Source organism: Peromyscus leucopus, chromosome 2, assembly GCF_004664715.2.
Source record: "Peromyscus leucopus breed LL Stock chromosome 2, UCI_PerLeu_2.1, whole genome shotgun sequence".
Classification (NCBI taxonomy): Eukaryota; Metazoa; Chordata; class Mammalia; order Rodentia; family Cricetidae; genus Peromyscus; species Peromyscus leucopus.
Window position 1 is genome coordinate 120,890,125 of NC_051064.1, and position 19,341 is coordinate 120,909,465.

At 50.5% G+C, this 19,341-nt stretch overlaps 1 protein-coding gene across 1 annotated transcript; it reads left to right on the top strand.

The window, feature by feature from the left end:
• Positions 1-9,947, top strand: Cldn19 (claudin 19). Its single transcript, XM_028886517.2, has 6 exons — positions 1-107; positions 1,143-3,069; positions 4,219-4,383; positions 4,482-4,566; positions 6,316-6,468; positions 7,264-9,947. The coding sequence occupies exons 2-6, from the start codon at positions 2,847-2,849 to the stop codon at positions 7,310-7,312; spliced, it is 675 nt and encodes a 224-aa protein (XP_028742350.1). The 5' UTR covers positions 1-107; positions 1,143-2,846; the 3' UTR covers positions 7,313-9,947.
• Positions 9,948-19,341: the final 9,394 nt, after the last annotated feature.

Sequence of the window (19,341 nt, forward strand, 5' to 3'; positions counted from 1 at the left end):
CCAGGCAGTTCCTGTCAGCTCTGATGAGAGGCTGGGCTGGGAACCCTGAGCCTTCCGGTCTTCTATGCATGCCTGCGAGTCACTGGGCTGCAGGGCCACCAAGAATGGTAGGTTCCCTGGGGTGGGGAAGCTATACTGGGCTAGGGAACTTCACTCCAGGAGCAGGACTTGGATGCCAGATGGCTTTGGAACATTGGCACAGGAAGGCTGTTGAGAAAGCAGAGGATATTAAGTAGAACAGACCCAAATCCTCAAATAACAAAGGGGAAAACTGGGAGGACCTCAGGGGAAGATGTAAGAATCACGGAGGCTTCTGCCAGGCAGTGGTGGTACATGTCTTTAATCCCAGCACTTGGGAGGCAGAGGCAGGTGGAGCTCTGAGTTCGAGGCCAGCCTGGTCTACAGAGAAAGTTCCAGGACAGCCCAGGACTACACAGAGAAACGTTGTCTCAAAAAACAAAACAAAAAAGAATCATGGAGGTTCTGGGTCCTTTGGGTGGGGCTTGAGGAAATGCCCAGAATGGAGACACAGACAGGCATCCTGCTGCCCCTCAGGCTTCACATCTGGAACACATTAGCTCTGGGGACAGTGACCATCTTCCGGTCTACCTCAGCTCTTGCATGTCTGAAGACAGGGTCACAGCTAGTGCTGTGTGTACCCCTGAGGCTCCAGGACTCAGGTGTGTGGCCAGTGCTCCCAAGGTCAGAATGAGCCCTGGTCTTCCTCACAGAGAAGTCTTTATAAGAGGCCAAGGCCCAGCTTCGGGAGGGAGGGCCCTGTCTGCCCTTTTCAGTGTGGTCCCTCTGCCTCCCCTGAGCATCCCAGCTTGGTATAACAGTGTCCCTTAGGGATGAAGACACTGAGGCTACACAGTCCTCTCCTTTGTAGGGAGCATCTTATGCCCCTCCCTATCTGCACTGGTTGCCTCCCTCCAAAAAGCAGAAAGGTAGAGACATGGGGAGAGGCCATAGAAGCCAGCACCACACACAGCCCAGTTTCCTGCCTATCTAGAAGGCCTCTTTGAGGTTAGCAGGGTCCCACTGCCCCCCCACAGGGGTCTTTTGCTTGTATCTCCTGCCCCACTCTGGGCTCCAGTAACCACCTCCTCTCCTTCTTCTGATCCTACTGTTTTGTTATGCAGGGCAGAAGAATTTGAAGTCGGAACCACCTTCTCTGTCACCATTCTGGACCCCAGTGGTATTTTGGGGTTGGCAGGCTACCCCAAGAAGCAGGTCCTGTGTACACAGGAAGTCAGAGGGACCTCGTATGTGACACTGTCTAGCAAAACCAGCACTCCACCCCTTGCCCAGCTTCCCCCAAGCCCTCCTAGCTTGGAGCTGGAGCTGCAGGCCATACCAGAGCCCACGCCCGGATCGGGCGCACAGGCCTGCCATTGTCCGACAGTGCCAGGCACCCACGTGAAGAATGTGAGGCAGCAGGCTGGGGGTTTGTCCCTGCAGTGGGGGCTGAGGCTGTGCGGGGAGGAAGCTGGCCATGCTGCAGCTCAGGAAAGGCAGTGGGATGCAGGGGATGCAGGGAGGCGGCTGGGAGGCTGGCTGGAGTGGGAGCAGGGGTGTGACATTCCGCCTGCGCCCATGCCAAGCCCGCGGGGCCCCGCAATGAACGTGAGAGGATTGCTAATGAGACCCAGGGGAGTTAAACATTCCCTGTTCCCGAGGGCTGAGTGAGAAGGGGGCAGACAGGGGTCTAGGAGGGGGCGGCCTGAACCCCAGGAATGTACAGAGGCCCCTGCCCCTGCCAGGCTGCTCTGGAGCTAGGGGCCCAGGCCTGCTGTCTCAGGTCCCAGCAGGAGCTGCTGAGCCAGCCAGCAAAGGGATTAACTGGCTGAGCAGTTCTCCTTCCTCCAGGCCCACGCCAGCATCTGGCGCAGGTCTCCCCAGCTCCCCACCACATCTGAGGCTGGCCTGCAGCCACTGCTGGCCTGGTAACTGTAGGGTCCTTCTTCTGACTCCTCAGATTCCCAAACAGACCCTACAGCACATGTCCCCTGGTTTGGTCTCCCCTATTTTGATACACATGGCTTCCAGGTACCCAGGACTCTTCTCCCCGACACCTCAGCTCTAGCCTAGTCTCTGCACATCTGACCTCGGAGCCCCTACCAAAAACTAACTCTAGGGGGTATAACTCAGTGGTAGAGTGTTAGCCTTCCATGTGCAAGGCCTGGTTTCCATACCCAGCGCGCACGCGCGCGCACACACGCGCGCACGCACACACACACACACACACACACACACACACACCCCTAACTCTAGTTTTTCCTGCTGTAACTAGAATCTTTCCTTCCCTTTCCATCCTCAAGTTAGTGGACAAGAAACCCCAGGTTCAGGTCAGGGACGAAGGCACAGCAAAGCCATCCGCGGAGCTGGAGCTTCCGGGAGGGATTAGAATTCTCACTGGAATCACACTCCTGAAGGGGTTTCCCTGGCGGGGAAGGCCTTGAGAGGGGAAGAGTCACTCCCTCTAGCCCCTCCCTTCCTTCCTTTTGAGGCAGGGAGGGCAAGGGTACCCCACCTTGGGCACCAGGTCCCGCTCTCCACCCCCAAGAAGCTGGGCAAGAGCCTCTGCCCGGGGACTGGCTGTGGGCGGGCTTTGGCCTTTTCCAGCCCCTGGGCCGCCCCCTGCATTCTGGAATCCAGCAGCCACGGCCTTTTCTAGGCTGACTGTGGCTGGCCAGCCAGCCATCCCCTCCGCTCCCTTCCTCCTCCTGTGCCACTTAGCTTCCCTGTTCCAGCTGTTCCAGCTGTTCCTCTCACCATGACCGCAGCGCGCCTCGAGACCCTGGCCCGCCTCTGAGCCCTGGAACCCTCCGACTCCTCCCTAGGCCATGGCCAACTCAGGCCTCCAGCTCCTGGGCTACTTCCTAGCCCTGGGTGGCTGGGTGGGCATCATCGCCAGCACCGCCCTGCCACAGTGGAAACAGTCCTCCTATGCAGGCGATGCCATCATCACGGCCGTGGGCCTCTACGAAGGGCTGTGGATGTCTTGCGCCTCTCAGAGCACCGGGCAGGTGCAATGCAAACTCTATGATTCGCTTCTGGCCCTGGACGGTAGGCTTCAGGCAGGGAGCCGGGGAGGGGGCCGGGGAGGTCTAGGGCAAGCTTTCTCCCAGCCTGCCCTCAGCACTGGGCGGCACACTCCAGTCCCTGTGTGATTCCCTACCTGCTGTCCTGGGTACACTATAGAGAGTCCAGGCCGGCCAGGTCTCTGGGCTCTGGGGAGGCATGAGCACAAGAGGCTGGCAGCCTGGGCTCCCTGTCCTGACACCATAGCCTGCCTGGCCATTCACCCAAGCCTTTGCACTGATGTCTTCCTGTGTAACCAGGACACTAATACATAGGACATGGGAGGGTAGATGAGGGTCTGGTTCCATAAGCCTGTTAACACCATCTGCTCCTCTTCTCTCCATATTCTATGTGGATAGACACATGTATACACACACACAGGTGTAAACACCTCACACAGATGGACACAAAGCACTAGAGCACACACATCCACACACAAACACTAGAACACACACACACACACACACACACACACCTACTCCTGGGATGTGGCATTTCGACCATCAAGCTGGCCCACAGTCAGCCACCATTACAGCTCTTACCTCGGCGGGGCCATCCATCTCACCTGCACTCCAACAGGGCTCTGCAAAGCACCTGAGCAGACACTGCCACCAGTCAGCCCCACTGCGCCCTGATCCAGGCAGATCACTGGCCTCCTTCAGAGACCTAAGTTCCCCGAGCTGGCTGCAGCCGAGAACTGACCAGCACACTCAGAGAGAAGCAGGCATACAGCTCCGGGGATGATTAACAGGGGCTGCTGCTGGGGACCAGGCTGGGTTTAGGTGGGCCTCACATTCTCAGCTCTTTCGCTGGCAAGTCTGAGCGGCCCCCGGCCCTATCTCCTGCTGCTCGAGGGTGCACCAGACCCCAAGGGAAAGCGGCAGAGGAGCAAATTCAAACTATCCATCACTCAGCACCACTCAGAGGAGCCGGTAAGGGCCGGTGGGAAATCCCCTCCGCACCCTGTTCTCATATAGTTCGTGTCTCTTCTCACAAGCAGGTAAGTGGTCAGACCTCTTTGGGCTTCTACTCAAGCCCTTCCAAACTGGGTTGCTCCCATCCGGGTCCAACTCCTCCATCTTGCCACCCCCTCCGAGATCCCCACGCCTGCTCAGTACCACCTCACTGTTCCAGGTCATATCCAGTCAGCGAGAGCCCTGATGGTGGTGGCGGTGCTGTTGGGCTTTGTGGCCATGGTGCTCAGTGTCGTGGGCATGAAGTGTACACGGGTTGGAGACAGTAACCCCATCGCCAAGGGCCGTGTGGCCATCTCTGGGGGTGCCCTCTTCCTCTTGGCGGGTGAGTGCCCTGCCTCCTACCCCCTGGACCATGCAGCTAGCCCACCCCTGGTGGCTGGCTGGGCCAGGCAGAGCTGAGCACCCCCACTTGGTCCTTAGGTCTCTGTACTTTGACCGCCGTCTCGTGGTACGCTACCCTGGTAACCCAGGAATTCTTCAACCCCAGCACGCCTATCAACGCCAGGTGAGTGTCGGGGCTGGGCCCTTCTTATCTGCCCTCCCCGGCCTGTTGTCTCTTGGAAGAGGAAATAGGGAATGGGCCCCAGATAGTTTCTGAGAAAGGAGAGCCACGTGGGGTGTGACCAGGCCCTTGGGAGGGACAGGAGACCTGACAAGGACATCCTGGTGTAGCCAAGCCCCTGAGGAGCCCAGGGCCCCAACTCTGGGTCTAAAGTCCAGCTCAATGTTCTTGCCAGTGACCTGGGTCACTTGTGACTTAACCTTTTCATGCCAGAACCGGCTCTCCTGTCGTTTTGCGGCTCTCAGAGGTGGTGAGGAAAGAGATTTGTGTCCAGGGCTCAGTACACCTGGGCAGTTTAACTTCTGCTGGTGGCAGCAGGTCAAGGTGGCTCCCCAGAGGAGGCGGAGGAATGGGGGAGGGGGGCACTGGTAATGTGAGACTGGAGAAAATGGGTAGCTAAGGTAAGGCCCACAGCTATGAGGAGAATTTGCTCCTCACCCTGGGTGAGGCTGCAGCTGCCCTCTGCTGTGTGAGAAGGGCAGGGAGGAGGCCAGCACAGTGGAACACAGGGTGAGAGTTTGCTCCTCACCCTGGGTGAGGCTGCAGCTGCCCTCTGCTGTGTGAGAAGAGCACGGAGGAGGCCAGCACAGTGGACGCCAGCACAGCGAAGCAGCTGTTGCCTTTGTCTCCAGCAGAGGGCGCTCTGAGGGAGGGAGGTAGCAGCAGGAAGCAGGAAGCCGTATACGTGGGAGCTACTTAGGGTTAAAGGCATTGGGGGGAAGGGGAGTCAGGGGCTTTCAGAGGGCCTGAGTATACTTGGTTCTTCCCTTCCTCTCAGCCTAGCCAGGAGCAAAGAATGATAGTTCCCAGGCCAGACATCCTGCTGACTCTGGGGTGGAGGAGGATGAGAGGGATGCTGCGGTTGCCTCTATGGGAAGGCTCCATGGAGAAGACAGAGAAGGAGAATTCAGACAAGAGAGTTGTGCTCTGGGTGGGCAGCTACAGCCCAAAGACCTGCCATGCAAGGTCTAACCAAGGAGCCAAGCTGGGACTAGGGCCATCCCTTCAGGACTCCTGGGGCTGCCTGGGCTGGGTCCTGAGGACGCAGTTAAACCTGTCTGCCCTCCAAGTGCAGATCAAAGGATCCTTCTGGTGGGGGGGTGATGAGGGGTGAGGTGAGCATGTAGAGGGGTGAAGGGGAACGACAAGGCGTGTCCCTGAGTCGAGAGGTTCCACATGAACGGGCCCTGAAGGTAGAGAAGGAGCTGGGAAGGTATTCTAGGAGGGGAAGACGGGTACCAAGGCACAGGGAAAACCCTGGAAGAGCCAGGCTGGATGTGGAGAGCCCAGAGGGCCAGGCAGAAAAGCAGCCATCTCCAGAGGGCAGTGAGGAGCCACCCTGGCTGGACTCTGGTCTGTAGACCAGACCATGACTGGGAAAGGAGACAGCAGATTGTTCCCTGGCATCCATCTGGATCTCTATATCCATCTCTCCACCAGCCAGACGCGGCAATGACCCCCAAACTGCCCACCCAGACTCGAGCTGTGTGGGGTGGACGTGCTAGTATGGAGGGAGGCAGGGTGAGCACTCACCCTAGTTTATTTGGGAAGAAGGAGGAGGCCTGTGAAGTCCTTGTGTGCTATCTTCTGTCTGCCATTGGTGCTGGTTGTGGGGCACAAGATCCCCAAGAGGGTTGGGGCCAGGCAGGGCTGGGTTTTGCAGCCTGATAGAGTCTTCCCTACCTTTTACAGGTATGAATTTGGCCCAGCTCTGTTCGTCGGCTGGGCCTCTGCTGGCCTGGCCATGCTGGGGGGCTCCTTTCTTTGCTGCACATGCCCGGAGCCTGAGAGAGCCAACAGCATCCCACAGCCCTATCGCTCTGGACCCTCGACTGCTGCCCGAGAGTACGTCTGAGTCCGCCTGCCCTGCCCAGCCCGTCTGCCTAGCCACCCTCTTGCCTAGAACTCCAGCCAGCCTACGTGATACCCTAGGCAAGGGTAGGTAGGGTACAGACCCCTTGAACTCAGTCTGGAGCTCCAAGCATCCGGTCCTCAACACGGGCTCTGAGTCACAAACTCAGATGCTCAAAGAGATCAGAAGCAAGACCCAGCCAACACATGTCATCCAGTAAGACCCAGTCTGTCCTGTCTACACCAGAATGAGTACACAGGGTCTTATACACTAGCTTAGCCACTGGCTGGCGCCCAATGTGGGGCAAGAGTGCCACCTAAAACCTGAAAAAACTTCACCTGTGTACTTACTTACTGAAGGGGGCCACCTGCCTACTATACGCTGGGCCCTGAAGATCCCAGAGCAACAGAAGGATCTCAGCTCATCACACTTTGGTCTAGAGAGCCCTTCATACTCCGCCCAGCAGCTCCTCACAGCAACCATATAGAGGGAATTCTCTAGGCTAAGGACTGTCTCCCCCTCACACACAAGGACACTGAGCTTCAGAGAGACCTGGAAGCACGAGTCTCCTGTCTGTAAGAGCAGGCCTCAGGCTCTAGCAGTTAGTTGCCCAACACTGTTTGGGTGTCCATACAGGTCACGAGGTCAGACTGTCTCACTCTCATCCCCAGGGATGGACACTAGGCAGGGCTACCGTAAGAATGTTGTGCCTGGGCCTGACTCCATAGCCCCTGTCTCCATCACCTTTGCTCATTCCACTAACCAGCTTTTTCTCTTTTGACTTACAGACCTGTTGTTAAATTGCCCGCCTCCATCAAGGGCCCCCTGGGTGTGTAAAGTCCGGGTTCCCAGCCAGGCCCTCCCCACTCCTACATCTAGATGGTGTGTTTGGTATTTTTTTTGGAAAGAGAAGTGAACGTTCAGCCCCAAGTGTGATGTCATCCTATCTACTCCCACGCGTCTAGGGTGGGGCCTGGACTAGAGAGGTCAGAGCCAGCTCCTAAGGTGATTGAGGTGGGTTCCAGGACACAGGCAGAGCAAGCAGGAAGCCCTGGGGTTCCTGCTTTGTATCTCTGCCTGCCCCACCTTGGAGTCTGGACCAGGACTTCCATGAGGAGAAAACACAGCTACTCCTAGAGACCACCTAAAGCCTGGCCTAGTAAAGGTGCAGGACCTCAGGGTGAGGGAGCCCCTTGACATGGAGACCATCCCATAGGTAGAATGTTCTAGGCCCTCCCTGGGAGCCCTCCTGAGGAAAAGGACAGTCTCTGTAAGGTCCAACTAGGGACTGGATCACAGCCGAGTGAGGGGACACTGTAGGAGCTCCCTCAGTGAAGAAGGGGACGCAGGGGGACATCACATCAGGACTGTGCTGCACCGACTCCAATGCCCTCAGTCTCAGCTCTCACCCTAACCCTACAGTGATTGTCAGAGCTCCCTTGTCCTCAAGTGCAGCCAGGCGACATGGACTTTGGGTCTTGAAGTCTGGCTTTGACCTTCTAGAAGAGGTAAAGTCCTTGAGGAACGGAGGGAAACCAAGATCAACAGTATCCTTCATCCTCAGTGCCCATCCAGAGTGTGCTGGCCCCTGCCTTCACCCTCAGGCTTTGCCACTCAAGCCTCTCCCTGGCCTCCAGGTCTGTCCCTCTCCTGGGAAGAGGAGTCCGCCACCACCCTCTTGTTCCCCATATGCCTTCCTAGCTAGGCAGCGAGCGCCCGCCGGCTTCTTCCACTTCTGGTCTGTGACCCTATCTCCCACCAAGTGACTGAATCCTCAGAGCCTCCGTAGCTTGTTGTTCAAGACTGTACAGTCTTGGGGGGCAGAGATCAAAACACTGCGGCCGACAGTGGCGTGGGAGGAGGGAAGCAGGTGACAGACAGCTGCTATGGTCAGATATTGACATACCCGCTAAATTGCTGGCCGATGAAGCTTCTGATGGATGGGAGCCGTCAACCCCCGTGGAAGCCCTGATCCTAAACAGGTTTCCCGAGGGAAGCCCCTTGAGCGGTGAGGAGCGCAGAAGTGTCCCCTCTCTGGGTGCCTGAAGCCACCAGGTGGTTCTTGGCCTTAGGTGCACATTGGAGTCTCTTAGAAGGGAATGCCCAGCCTCCACCCAGACACAAAGACTTAGTTGGTCGGGTGGACTCAGGCATCAGAATTCACACAGTTCCTTTGCAGTGTGTGGTTCATACTAGGGGTGCCTCCTTGAGGCCTACATCCAGACTAGCTGAGTGATCTCTAGAGGGCAGAAGGAGCCTACCAGAAGAGGGTGGGGGAGCGGCAAGACCAGAAAGGAAGTCTCATCCACCTCCCGCCTTTCCGGAGTCCAGATCCCTGGAGGAGACACCCACATCCTTCCCATCAGTGCCCCTTTGTGCTTAATGATTCCGACCTGAATCCTGTCACATGCAGCCTGACTAACACAGAGTTTGAAACCTATGAACCAAGTGTGACACAGATGTCCCCTCCCCAGGCCTGGTACTCCAGCAGCATTTGGTTTGTGAAGCTGGCAGGAAGGGTTGTGTCCCCTCTTAAGAGTCTGAGGGCTAGGAGGCTCCAAAGCTGGTGGGGGAATTGGGAGGCAGAAAGTACTGGCTACATCTTGTGGTTGTCAGGGGCGGGCTGTGGGAGAAGAGGGCTCCATGCAAGGACTGGGCCTAGAAGGAGGCTGGCATTGTCTGTTCCTCCATTAAAGGAAGTCCCATTCTTATCAGTACTGGGGACTGGAAGGGCAGAGGGTCACACACCTTAATGAACTACACAACCAATTTACACCGTGATTAAACCCATGAGGTCCTGGGGGTGGGAAGGAAGTGTGTGGGAGAGACTGAAGGGGTTTCAAGCTAAAAGTTTGAGGAATGTGATCTCCCAGGCATCTCCTCAAGTGACCTCATACGTTAGGGCCCGAGGCTTTGTGTCCAGTCTCCTGTGTACTGTTCTGATCTCAAGGCTGAGGGATCTGGTAGAGGCTGAGGAAGAGGAGTGCAGATACAAGGGGATGATGGTTCCAAAGCTATTGTCATTGCATTTCAGTAAACAGAATCCCAGAAGTGAAATTGGCAAGTTATACATTTAGGGACCATACCTATGCGTTTGGTTCCTAAAGTCCCAGACCCTGGGGGAGCAGACCAGGAAGCTACAGGCTGAGAAGAACCTTGAAAAACAAGGATATGACAGATGGCCATGGGACAATTTCAAGAAGTTTTTATTTTTGTGCTACATAATACTGTTACTTTGTGTGATGATGACCCTGGGTGTAGGCTATTTTTTTTTTTTTTTTAATTATTTGATCCTTATCTGGTAGAGGTGCAGCTGAAGCAATGGCTGGATTTGCTTTAACGTCTCTTAGAACAAGTTCATGGGCAAGGAAAGCTACGACATTGGGAAGCCATCCCCTGACGGGGCCCTCTACCCCTCTCTTTGTATGTTAGCCAATGAAAGAAAAATAAGAAATAAAAAGTTAGAAAAGAACTCCAGTGTTTGCTGGCTGCATCCGTCGCTATCCTCACCCTGACCAAGGGAGAAAGCCACTGGATCGATACCAGTGCGCTCACAGCACCTCAGACGCCTTCATTGGGTCACGTGGCCCTGCTGGCGGCTCACCCTCTCGGTCCCCACCCAGGCCTCCTGTCCAGCGTGACGTTTTGACAAGACCTCCGTGTCGGTGACAGCATGTTGAAGTTTGGGAAACACTGAAGCATGCTCGTGAGAGCTGCGTGGTTCTTCCTTCTTAAGATGGGAAATTCCTGCATCCTCCGCTTGTTAGGCAGAGTGAATCCTGTTTTTGTTTGGAAGCTTTGTTATTCTGAGATAGGGTCCCACTCTGTGGCCTGGAACCTATAAGGTAGACCAGGTTAGCCTCAAGCTCACAGAGTTGCCTCCTCTGCCCTGAGTGCCTGGATAATTTTTTTTTAAGTTTTTTATTTTTATTTATTTATTTTTTTTATGTGTATGTGTTTGTATGGATGCATGCCCATGTGAGTGCAGCTATCCACGGAGTCTGGAAGAGGGAGGGCAGGGTGCCAGAACCCCTGGAGCTGGAGTTATAGGTGGTTGTGAACCAGGTGATGTGGATGCTGGGAACTGAACTTGGGTCCTCTGGAGCAGCAGCCTGTGCTCTTAACCCCAGAGGCATTCCTTTAGCTCAGCAAAATTTTATTTTGAGAGAGGGTCCAAAAATTTGTGGTTACCCTGCCTCCACCTCCCGAGCGCTGGGGTTTCAGGCATGCATTACTATTCCTGTTTCCTGTAGTGTTAGGGACGAGGGGCCAGACTCCGGGCTTTGCGCATGCTAGATAAGTGGGTTACCAATTGAGTTGCATCCCCACCTTCTCCACAAGAATTTTTAACATTTTTTTTTCCTGTTTCTGCAAAGAACGGCTCTGGGATTTTGATGGGGATTGTAATGAATCTGCTGATTGCTTTTGATAGGATACCCATTTTCATACTTTTAATGTGTCCAATCCATGAGCACAGGGAACTCTAGTGTCTTCATATCGTCTCTTGTGTTTTAAAGTTTTTATTGTACAAGTCTTCCAGTTCTTCGGTTAGGTTTCTTCTTCGGTTATTTTCTTTAAGCCGTGGCTAGCAGAAATGCTTTCCCGATCTTTCTCCACGCCCTTTCATTAATTTGTATACAGGAAAGCTACTGCTGAGTGCTGGTTGATTTTGTAGCCTGCTACTTTGATGAACTGGTTATCAGTTCTAAGGGCTTTCTGGTGGAGTCATTAGGGTCTCGATGTTTCAGCCCAAATGATACTTCTGTGAAGCAACCTTCCTACCTCAAGATGAGATGTTAGCTGAGACTGTGGCCTTCTGCAATCTTTCCGTGAGCCAATCTCATCTTCAACTGTGTTTAGTCAGCCTTCAAACCTGCCCGTTGGTTTTTTTCCTTGGATATTGTATTTTTGTGATCGCAGATGGCCAGCTGGTTCATTTCTCTGCAAGTACTAGAACGTTCTGAGTTACTGAGGGTTAAGATTCACTGTGTGAGTCAGGATGGCCTGCACAGTGCAGTCATATACTTGCACAGTTTTCCACACTCAGTGTGTAAGTCAGGATGGCCCGCACAGTGCAGTCATACACTTGCAGTTTTCCACACTCAGTGTGTCAGCAGGATGGCCCGCACAGTGCAGTCATACACTTGCAGTTTTCCAGCTCTCTCCTCCTACTAAGGATTGTGTTGCACAGTGGTTTTATCTTCTGACATTTGGTATCTGGATCCCATGGCTCTCTTTCTAATGTTTTTCCTACTGGGCCTTCCTCATGTCTTTTCTCTTAGGTCATGTAACGACCTATGTATGTACCTTAAACTGGTGCTGTAGCTGGCATTTGACAAAAACATTCATAGAGACAATGTAAACCCAGCACAATGCTGTTTTCCTTCTGTAGCTGCTTTAGATAGATGTCTGGACACAAGTAATCCAGGAACACCTTTATTCTAGGATCAGCTCTTTAGATCCTTAGGCCCTTGGATGATACTCTTGTGGGTTCAGTTTAAATGACTAGCATGGAAGGTCCCTAACTCAAAGTATAGGGTAGTTTACAAGGCTTGCCTCATTTAGTAAGGCTGTATCTGAATTTTCCCCTCCTCCAGGTCAATATTCAGGGCTCTCAGTGGCCTCTGAGGGATGAACGGCAGTCTAGGGAGAGAGCAACCCTGAGCACCAGTGCCTCTCCCCTCTATCACCAGGTTCTTTTTAAAACTGTTGAGTGAGCCAGGCGGTGGTGGCCCACGCCTTTAATCCCAGCACTCGGGAGGCAGAGCCAGGCCAATCTCTGTGAGTTTGAGGCCAGCCTGGGCTACAAAGTGAGATGCAGGACAGGCTCCAAAGCTACACAGAAAAACCCTGTCTCGAAAAAACCGAAGGGGGAAAAAAAAAGTTGAGTATTTACATTCAGAAAGAACACACACACACACACACACACACACACACACACACACACACACACACACACACACCTGAACATCAGGGTCACTTGCCTCTATCAACATGTTCTTTTGGAAACTCTTGAGTATTTGCATTCAGAAAGATCGCTTGTACACACCCTGAGATTTGGGACACATAGCAAGTTCCAGGAGAGCCTAGGTTACAGAGATCCTGCCACAAACAAATGAACAAAGTCAGCTGTGGGGCACATGCCTGTGATATGGGAGGTGGAGGCAGAAAGATCAGAAGTTTAAGACCAGCCTCCAGCCTCCTCTGCTACACAGTGGATTTGAGGCTACCTGGATCCATGGGACCCTGTCTCAAAATAACAGCCACCACAAAAAGAGGAGGAGAAGGAAGAAGAAGAGAAAAAGGCTGGAGAGATGGCTCAGCAGTTTAGAGCACTTGTTGCTCTTGCTGAGGACCCAGGTTGAGTCCCAGCACCCACGTGGTGGCTCACGGCCATCTGTAACTCCAGTTGCAGGGGATCTGATACCTTCTTCTGATCTCTGACAAGAACTAGGCACACATACAATGCACATACATATATACAGACAGAAAAAACACATGGACATGGAAAATAAAAATAATTTTTTTTTTAGAAAAATAGTCTCTTCAATATCCTAAGACAGGAACTAGTGAGATGCTCAGTGGTAAAGGCACTTGCAACCAAGCCTGGTGACCCGAGTTCAAGCCCCAGGACCAACATGGTGTGAAAAGAGCTGGCCAACACATGCACAAGCACAAACTAACAATAAGATGTGAAAAACACTACCAGGCAACCTCATAATACAGTTTAAAATTAGTATTCGATTAGAACAATTGTATCTTTCTTTTGTGTGACAATCATGTATTCCAATCCAAATTCACAGAACTATTAGATATTAAGATACCACATAATCAGGTTAAATATCACCTCCGTAGGGTGTTTTGTTTTGTTGAGACAGGTTCTCTTTACATAGCTCTGGTTTCTTGGAACTCCCTATATAGGCCAGGCTGGCCTCGAACTCACAGATCCACCTGCCTTTATCGTGTGATTGTATTAATTTTCTTTTTCTTTTTTTTTCTTTTTTTGGTTTTTTGAGACAGGGTTTCTCTGTGTAGTTTGGTGCCTGTCCTGTATCTCGCTCTGTAGACCAGGCTGGCCTCGAACTCACAGAGATCCACCTGGCTCTGCCTCCTGAGTGCTGGGATTAAAGGTGTGCGCCACCACTGCCCGGCTTGTATTCGTTTTCTTGGTAGCTACTCTGACTAGGGTGAAATGAATCTTGAAGCAGGTTTGCATTTCCCTGGTACCTAAGGATGTCCAAGTATTTACTGGCTGTTGTATTTCTTCTTTTGAGAACAGTTTCTTCAGTTCATGGCTAATATTGTAAACTTGATGGAATCTCAATCTCTTAACAAATTTTTAAAAGATTTATTTATTTATTATGTATACAGAAGAGGGCACCAGATCTCATTACAGATGATTATGAACCACCATGTGAATGCTGGGAATTGAACTCAGGACCTCTGGAAGAGCAGCCAGTGCTCTTAACCTCTGAGCCATCTCTCCAGTCCCAAATCTCAATCTCTTAGGAGTCAAGTCAATTCTTGTTTGTGAGGGATTATCTATATTAGATTAACAAGGTAGGAAGACCCACCCTAATTATGAGCAGCAACTCACAGCTTTTCTGGGCTGGGCTCCTGGACTGAGTAAAAAGGAGAGGGCAAGCTAAACACAACCACGCATCCATCCCTCTTCTTCGTGAATATGGGCAGTGTGAAAGGCAAGCCAGGGGACAGCATGCCTTCCTGTCTCTCTGCTCTGTTCCTGCCCTGACTCCCTTCGTGATGGACTACGAGGTGAGGTGAAATAAATCCTTCCCTCCCCTGGTTAGTTTTGGTCCGTGTTTAGCACAGTGACAGAAAGCAGACAAAGGCCTGTCAGCCTGAGTAAACCCGGTAATTACGTTGCTCTGGTCATGGGTTTTGCTGAAGCAGTGAGTAAAGCAACTGAGCTGCTCCATTGGCTTATTTGACTAGTTTCTTTTTCAGCACTTAACTTTTGCAGATCTCTATCTATGTTATAGATGATCTTCCTGTCCTGGGATCAGTTGGCCGTGATGTCTCCCCACCCTGGAGGCTGTCTCTTCACCCAAGTGGTGGTTGCTTCCTATTTGAGTTATTTATTCTCTCCTGATTTAAAGTTTTATTTGGTAGCTGTGTGTGTGTGTGTGTATGTGTGTGTCTCATGTGACACATGACACGGTGCATGTGTGGTGGAGGTCAGAGGATGACCTGTAAGAGTCAGTTCTTTCCATCCACTATAGGGGTCCTGGGGATTAAACTCAGGTCATAAGGTGAACCACTTGCCAGCCTGTCCATTTGGTTTAATTTTGGTAGATCATATGTCCAGGAACTTACTTCTTCTAGATATCCCAGATTTTTAAAATGTTTTCAAAATATCCCTTCATAAACCTCTGGATTTCATTGGAGTTGTTAGAAACACCTCTCAGTTTCTAATTTTATTAATTTTGGTCTTCATTCTCTTTGATCAATCTTATTTTTTCAGAGTCGAGTCTTTAATCTATCCTACTCATTGTTCCTGTAGTTTACATTTCCATAATTTCTGCCCTATTACTTTTTGCCATCTTCTGCTTATGGGTTGCATTGTTTAAGACTTTGAGATGCCATCATTAGGTTATTTATTTGAGCTGTTTTGTAAAATACTTATATCTGGGTATATGTACATAATGTTACATGTGCAAATGTGTGTGTGTGTGTGTGTGTGTGTGTGTGTGTGTGTGTGTGTTAGGACAGAGGCTGACAGAGGATCTGCTGTTCTTCACCTTAGTTCTTGAGACAAGGTCTCTCTCAAACTGGAACTTACCAGTTTGTCTGTATTGGCCAATGGCCATCAGAGATCTTCTTCTCTGCTACCCCAGATGTGAATCATGGCACTTGGCCTTTTTTTTTTTTTAATGCAGGTGCTGGCGATCTGAACTCAGGTCTTCATGCTTGCATGGTAAACTCTGTCATCTCCCCAGCCCCTTTCCGACCTTCCCCCCACTCCCAAGACAGGGTTTCTCTGTGTAGCCCTGGCTGTCCTGGAACTAGCTTTGTAGAACAGGCTGGCTTTGAACTCAGAGATCCATCTGCTTCTGCCTCCTGAGTGCTGGGATTAAAGGTGTGCGCCCCCGCTGCCCAGCACATTCTGACTTTTTAATATAATCACTCATCACTACTTAGAACTGCCTAGCCACATATCCCCATGGTTCTAGTGAGCTGTTTTCATTTGATCTGATCTAAGATTTTTCCATTTCTTTAATGACCCATTGGTCATCCAAGGTTGTACTGCTCAGTGTTCATGTTTCTGTCAGGGTCTGCTGTGTTTCTTGCTATTAACTTCTACTTCATTGGACTAAGACCTGATAGGATGGAAGGAATGATCTTAGTTCTTTTCTATGCAGAAAATCTTATTTGTGGCCTAGGATGTATTTTAGAGCATATTGGCTGAGAAGCATATGTATTCCCTATCTGTTGGATGGAATATTCTGCGTACATTAAGTCTATGTGTTTTGGCTCTGGTGTTTTTGCTGATGTTTAGATCAAGTGATCTATCTAGAGATGAGAATGGAGAATTGAAATTACCTAGTATTAATGTGTCAGGACTTATCTGAACTATAGTGTTTTATTTACTATAGTACAACTTCCTGATTACTTACTACCTTTATTAACATGGAGTGACCTTATTTTTCTAACTTTAGTCTGGTCTGTTTTATCAGACAGGTAAGTCAACTTGTTTTTAATGTGCCTGTCTGATATTAATCGACTACCATTTGACTCTTCACTGTAGGCTTATTTTTCAAGACAAAGTCCCACATATGTAGCTCTGAATGGCCTGGGACCTGCTCTGTAGACCAGGATACCTCTGCCTCCTGCTGGACATGTGCCACCGTATCTGGCTCCTACTTTCATTTGTGAGTTTGGTAATTTGAGTCTTTTTTTCTTGGTTCACACATCTAACATTTATGAGTGCTGTTCTTTTGAGACAGTGGCGGTGTGTTGTCCTTTTGAGATAGTGGCGGTGTGCTGTTCTTTTGAGACACTAGTTTTAAGTGTATCGTTGAGTCTGGGAAGCAGCTCGGTGGTTCTGGGTTCTATCTTCAGCACTGACCTCATGGGTGTTAATTTCCACAATTTTTGAGACAGGTTTCTCTATGTAACCACCCTGACTGACTGTCCTGTAACTCACTCTGTAGACCAGTCTGGCCTTGAACTCACAGAGATCTGCCTGTCTGGTGTGCACCACCACCGCCTGGTCCAATTTCCTTCTTTTGCTGATTTCTAATTTCCCCGTATCATGACCAGAAAAGACAGTAAGAGCTATCTTAGGAGGCTGGAGATCTCACAGCTGCCTGTAACTGCAGCTCCAAGTGTACCTGACACCTCTGGCCTCCATGGCATCTGTACACACCCATACACAGAATTCAAAACCATAGTAATAGCTGGAGGATGGGCAGATGAAGAGCACTGGCACTTTCCCAGAAGACTTGGGTTTGATTCCTAGCACCTCCTCGGCCACACTCACAACCACCTGCAGCTGCAGGGTTCCAGACACCCTCTTCTGGCCTCTGCAGGCATCAGGTACACAGATGGTGCAAATAAAACAGCCATCCACAAAAAGTTAAAAAAAAAAAAAAAAAAAAAAAAGAAGGTATTTCCTGGCCGTTTTGGAGCTTATTAAAACTATGACATCATGCCTTATAAACTCGTTTATTGTTCATGTATGCACGCAGACATGTGTGCCACAGTGCATGTGGTCAGAGGACAACTTCCCAGTCAGTTTTTTTTAACCACCTTGTCCTGCCTGAGAAAGGGTCTCTGGTTTCTGGTGCTGTACTATGTACTTAACGCCAGGAGAGCTGGCCCACAGGCTTCCAGGCAGTTCTCCTGCCTCAGCCCTCCATCTCCCCGGTACTGGTATCACAGACACATGCTACCACACTGGGCTTTGGACGTGGTTCTGAGCATCAAACTTGAATTGTCAGCTCTCTAGTCCCCTGAAAGAGTTTCTAGACTGAGTTCATTAAGAAGGGAAAATCCACCATAGGGCTGGGGAGATGCTCAGTGGACAAGAGGATTTATGTGCTCTGTAAGCATCAGTCTGGATCCCAGGCTGTGTGTAAAAAGTCAGCACCACTGTGCATGCCTTGTGGCTCCATCACTGGAAGGTGGAAATGGGAAGATCATGGATGGGAGTTTGCTAGCTAGCTAGCATGGCTCCAACGATGAGCTGCTATTCTAGTCTGATGAGACTTTGTCCCAAGGTAGTTAAAGCACACAGCAAAGAAGACACCCAATATTCTGCTCTAGCCTACAAATGTGTCTGGGTATGTGAACCCACAAACTTCACATGTATGCATTATATACACAGACCATACACATACCCTAAATGATGGCAGGACCATTCTATGGGCTGGAGTCCCTGTATTACTTTTCTATTGCTATGATAAACCATCATGACCAAGGTAATTTATACAAGAGGCCATATCCTAATCTTCTCCAAACAGTACCTATAACTGGGGACAAAGTATACATATATCTGAGGTTATGGGGGCCATTTCTCAAAAAGGCAAGGGCAATGGGTATACTTGGTGATGGAGCACTTATTAGCATCTCCAAGGCCATGAATTTGGTACATAGCACCACACATACAACACATACCTGGGGATAGTGGCATACAGCTTTAATTCCAGCACTTAGAAGGCAGAGGCAGGTAGATCTCGATGACTTTGACGTTTTAGCCTGGTCTACACAATAAGTGGGCAGCCAGGGCTATACATGAGGCTGTGTCTCAAATAAATGAAAAAATTAATTTTTCCCCGTAAGAAGCCTGGATGGAAGTAGTTTCTGATAGAGACTAACAATGTTAAGACTTGATCTGCATTCCTGTAGTTCTTCTGGCCTGCCTTTGTCATAGTGTCCACGGGAGTCCCACCCTCAGAGAGGGAGGCAAAGGCCCATGTGAGAGCATTAGTCAATGTTATCATTGCCTCTCTCCTGTGTCTCACTGACCTAGTTCCTAGGTCACAGAATGAATAACTGTAGCTGCAAAGGAGTCTAGTAAAGAAAACATCCTGGGGCTGGAGCGATGGCTCAGCGGTTAAGAGCTCTGGCTGTTCTTCCAGAGGTCCTGAGTTCAGCTCCCAGCAACCACATGGTGGCTCACAACCATCTGTAATGAGATCTGGTGCCCCCTTCTGGACTGCAGAACGCTGTATACATAATAAATAAATAAACCTTTAAAAAAAAAAAAGAAAACATTTTTATATAACGAAACGTGTCTACTGGGTTGCCAGCCAAGAGCTTTGCTACAGCATTTCAGTTCAATCTTGGTCTCAGATGTAAGAAGTACAGTTATCCCACTTTAGAATGAGGGTGGCTATTGAGGCACTAGCAGAACCAAGACTTAGGCTTTTCATCTTACTGTCTCAAATGGGTTAAGCCAGGCATGGTGACTCACACCTTTCTTTAATCCTATCACTCCAGAAACAGTGAGTTTGATGCAAGCCTGGTCTACTTAGCGAGTTCCAGGACAACCAAAACCCAAAGCCAAACCAAAACCACCACCACCACCAAAAAAGTTAACAGAAGGTAAAATGAGTTGTTGGTACCCTAAGTCTAAAGCATTTACTATTTTTGTACATATATACAATGTATAAAATCATATTCAGCCCCTCTACTCCTCCCAGATCCACCCCAACCCTAAAACTGATTCGTTTTTCTCCATCCCCGTACAATCATGTCCTCTCATCCTAAATTCCCTCAGCTTTACTGATTTACATTGAGTCTTTCATTCCAGGGTAACTGATTCACACTTTCACTTTCAGGAGTCTTGGTTATCAATGTGCAAACTATACAATGCAATGGGTACAATTGTATCAGGGCGT

What these genes read in the sequence shown, in the direction of transcription:
- Cldn19 (XM_028886517.2), top strand. Translation starts at nt 2,847, where the DNA reads ATGGCCAACTCAGGCCTCCAGCTCCTGGGCTACTTCCTAGCCCTGGGT. An exon ending in TTCGCTTCTGGCCCTGGACG is followed by an intron (nt 3,070 to 4,218) that starts GTAGGCTTCAGG and finishes TCACTGTTCCAG; the next exon opens with GTCATATCCAGTCAGCGAGA. An exon ending in AGCACGCCTATCAACGCCAG is followed by an intron (nt 4,567 to 6,315) that starts GTGAGTGTCGGG and finishes TACCTTTTACAG; the next exon opens with GTATGAATTTGGCCCAGCTC.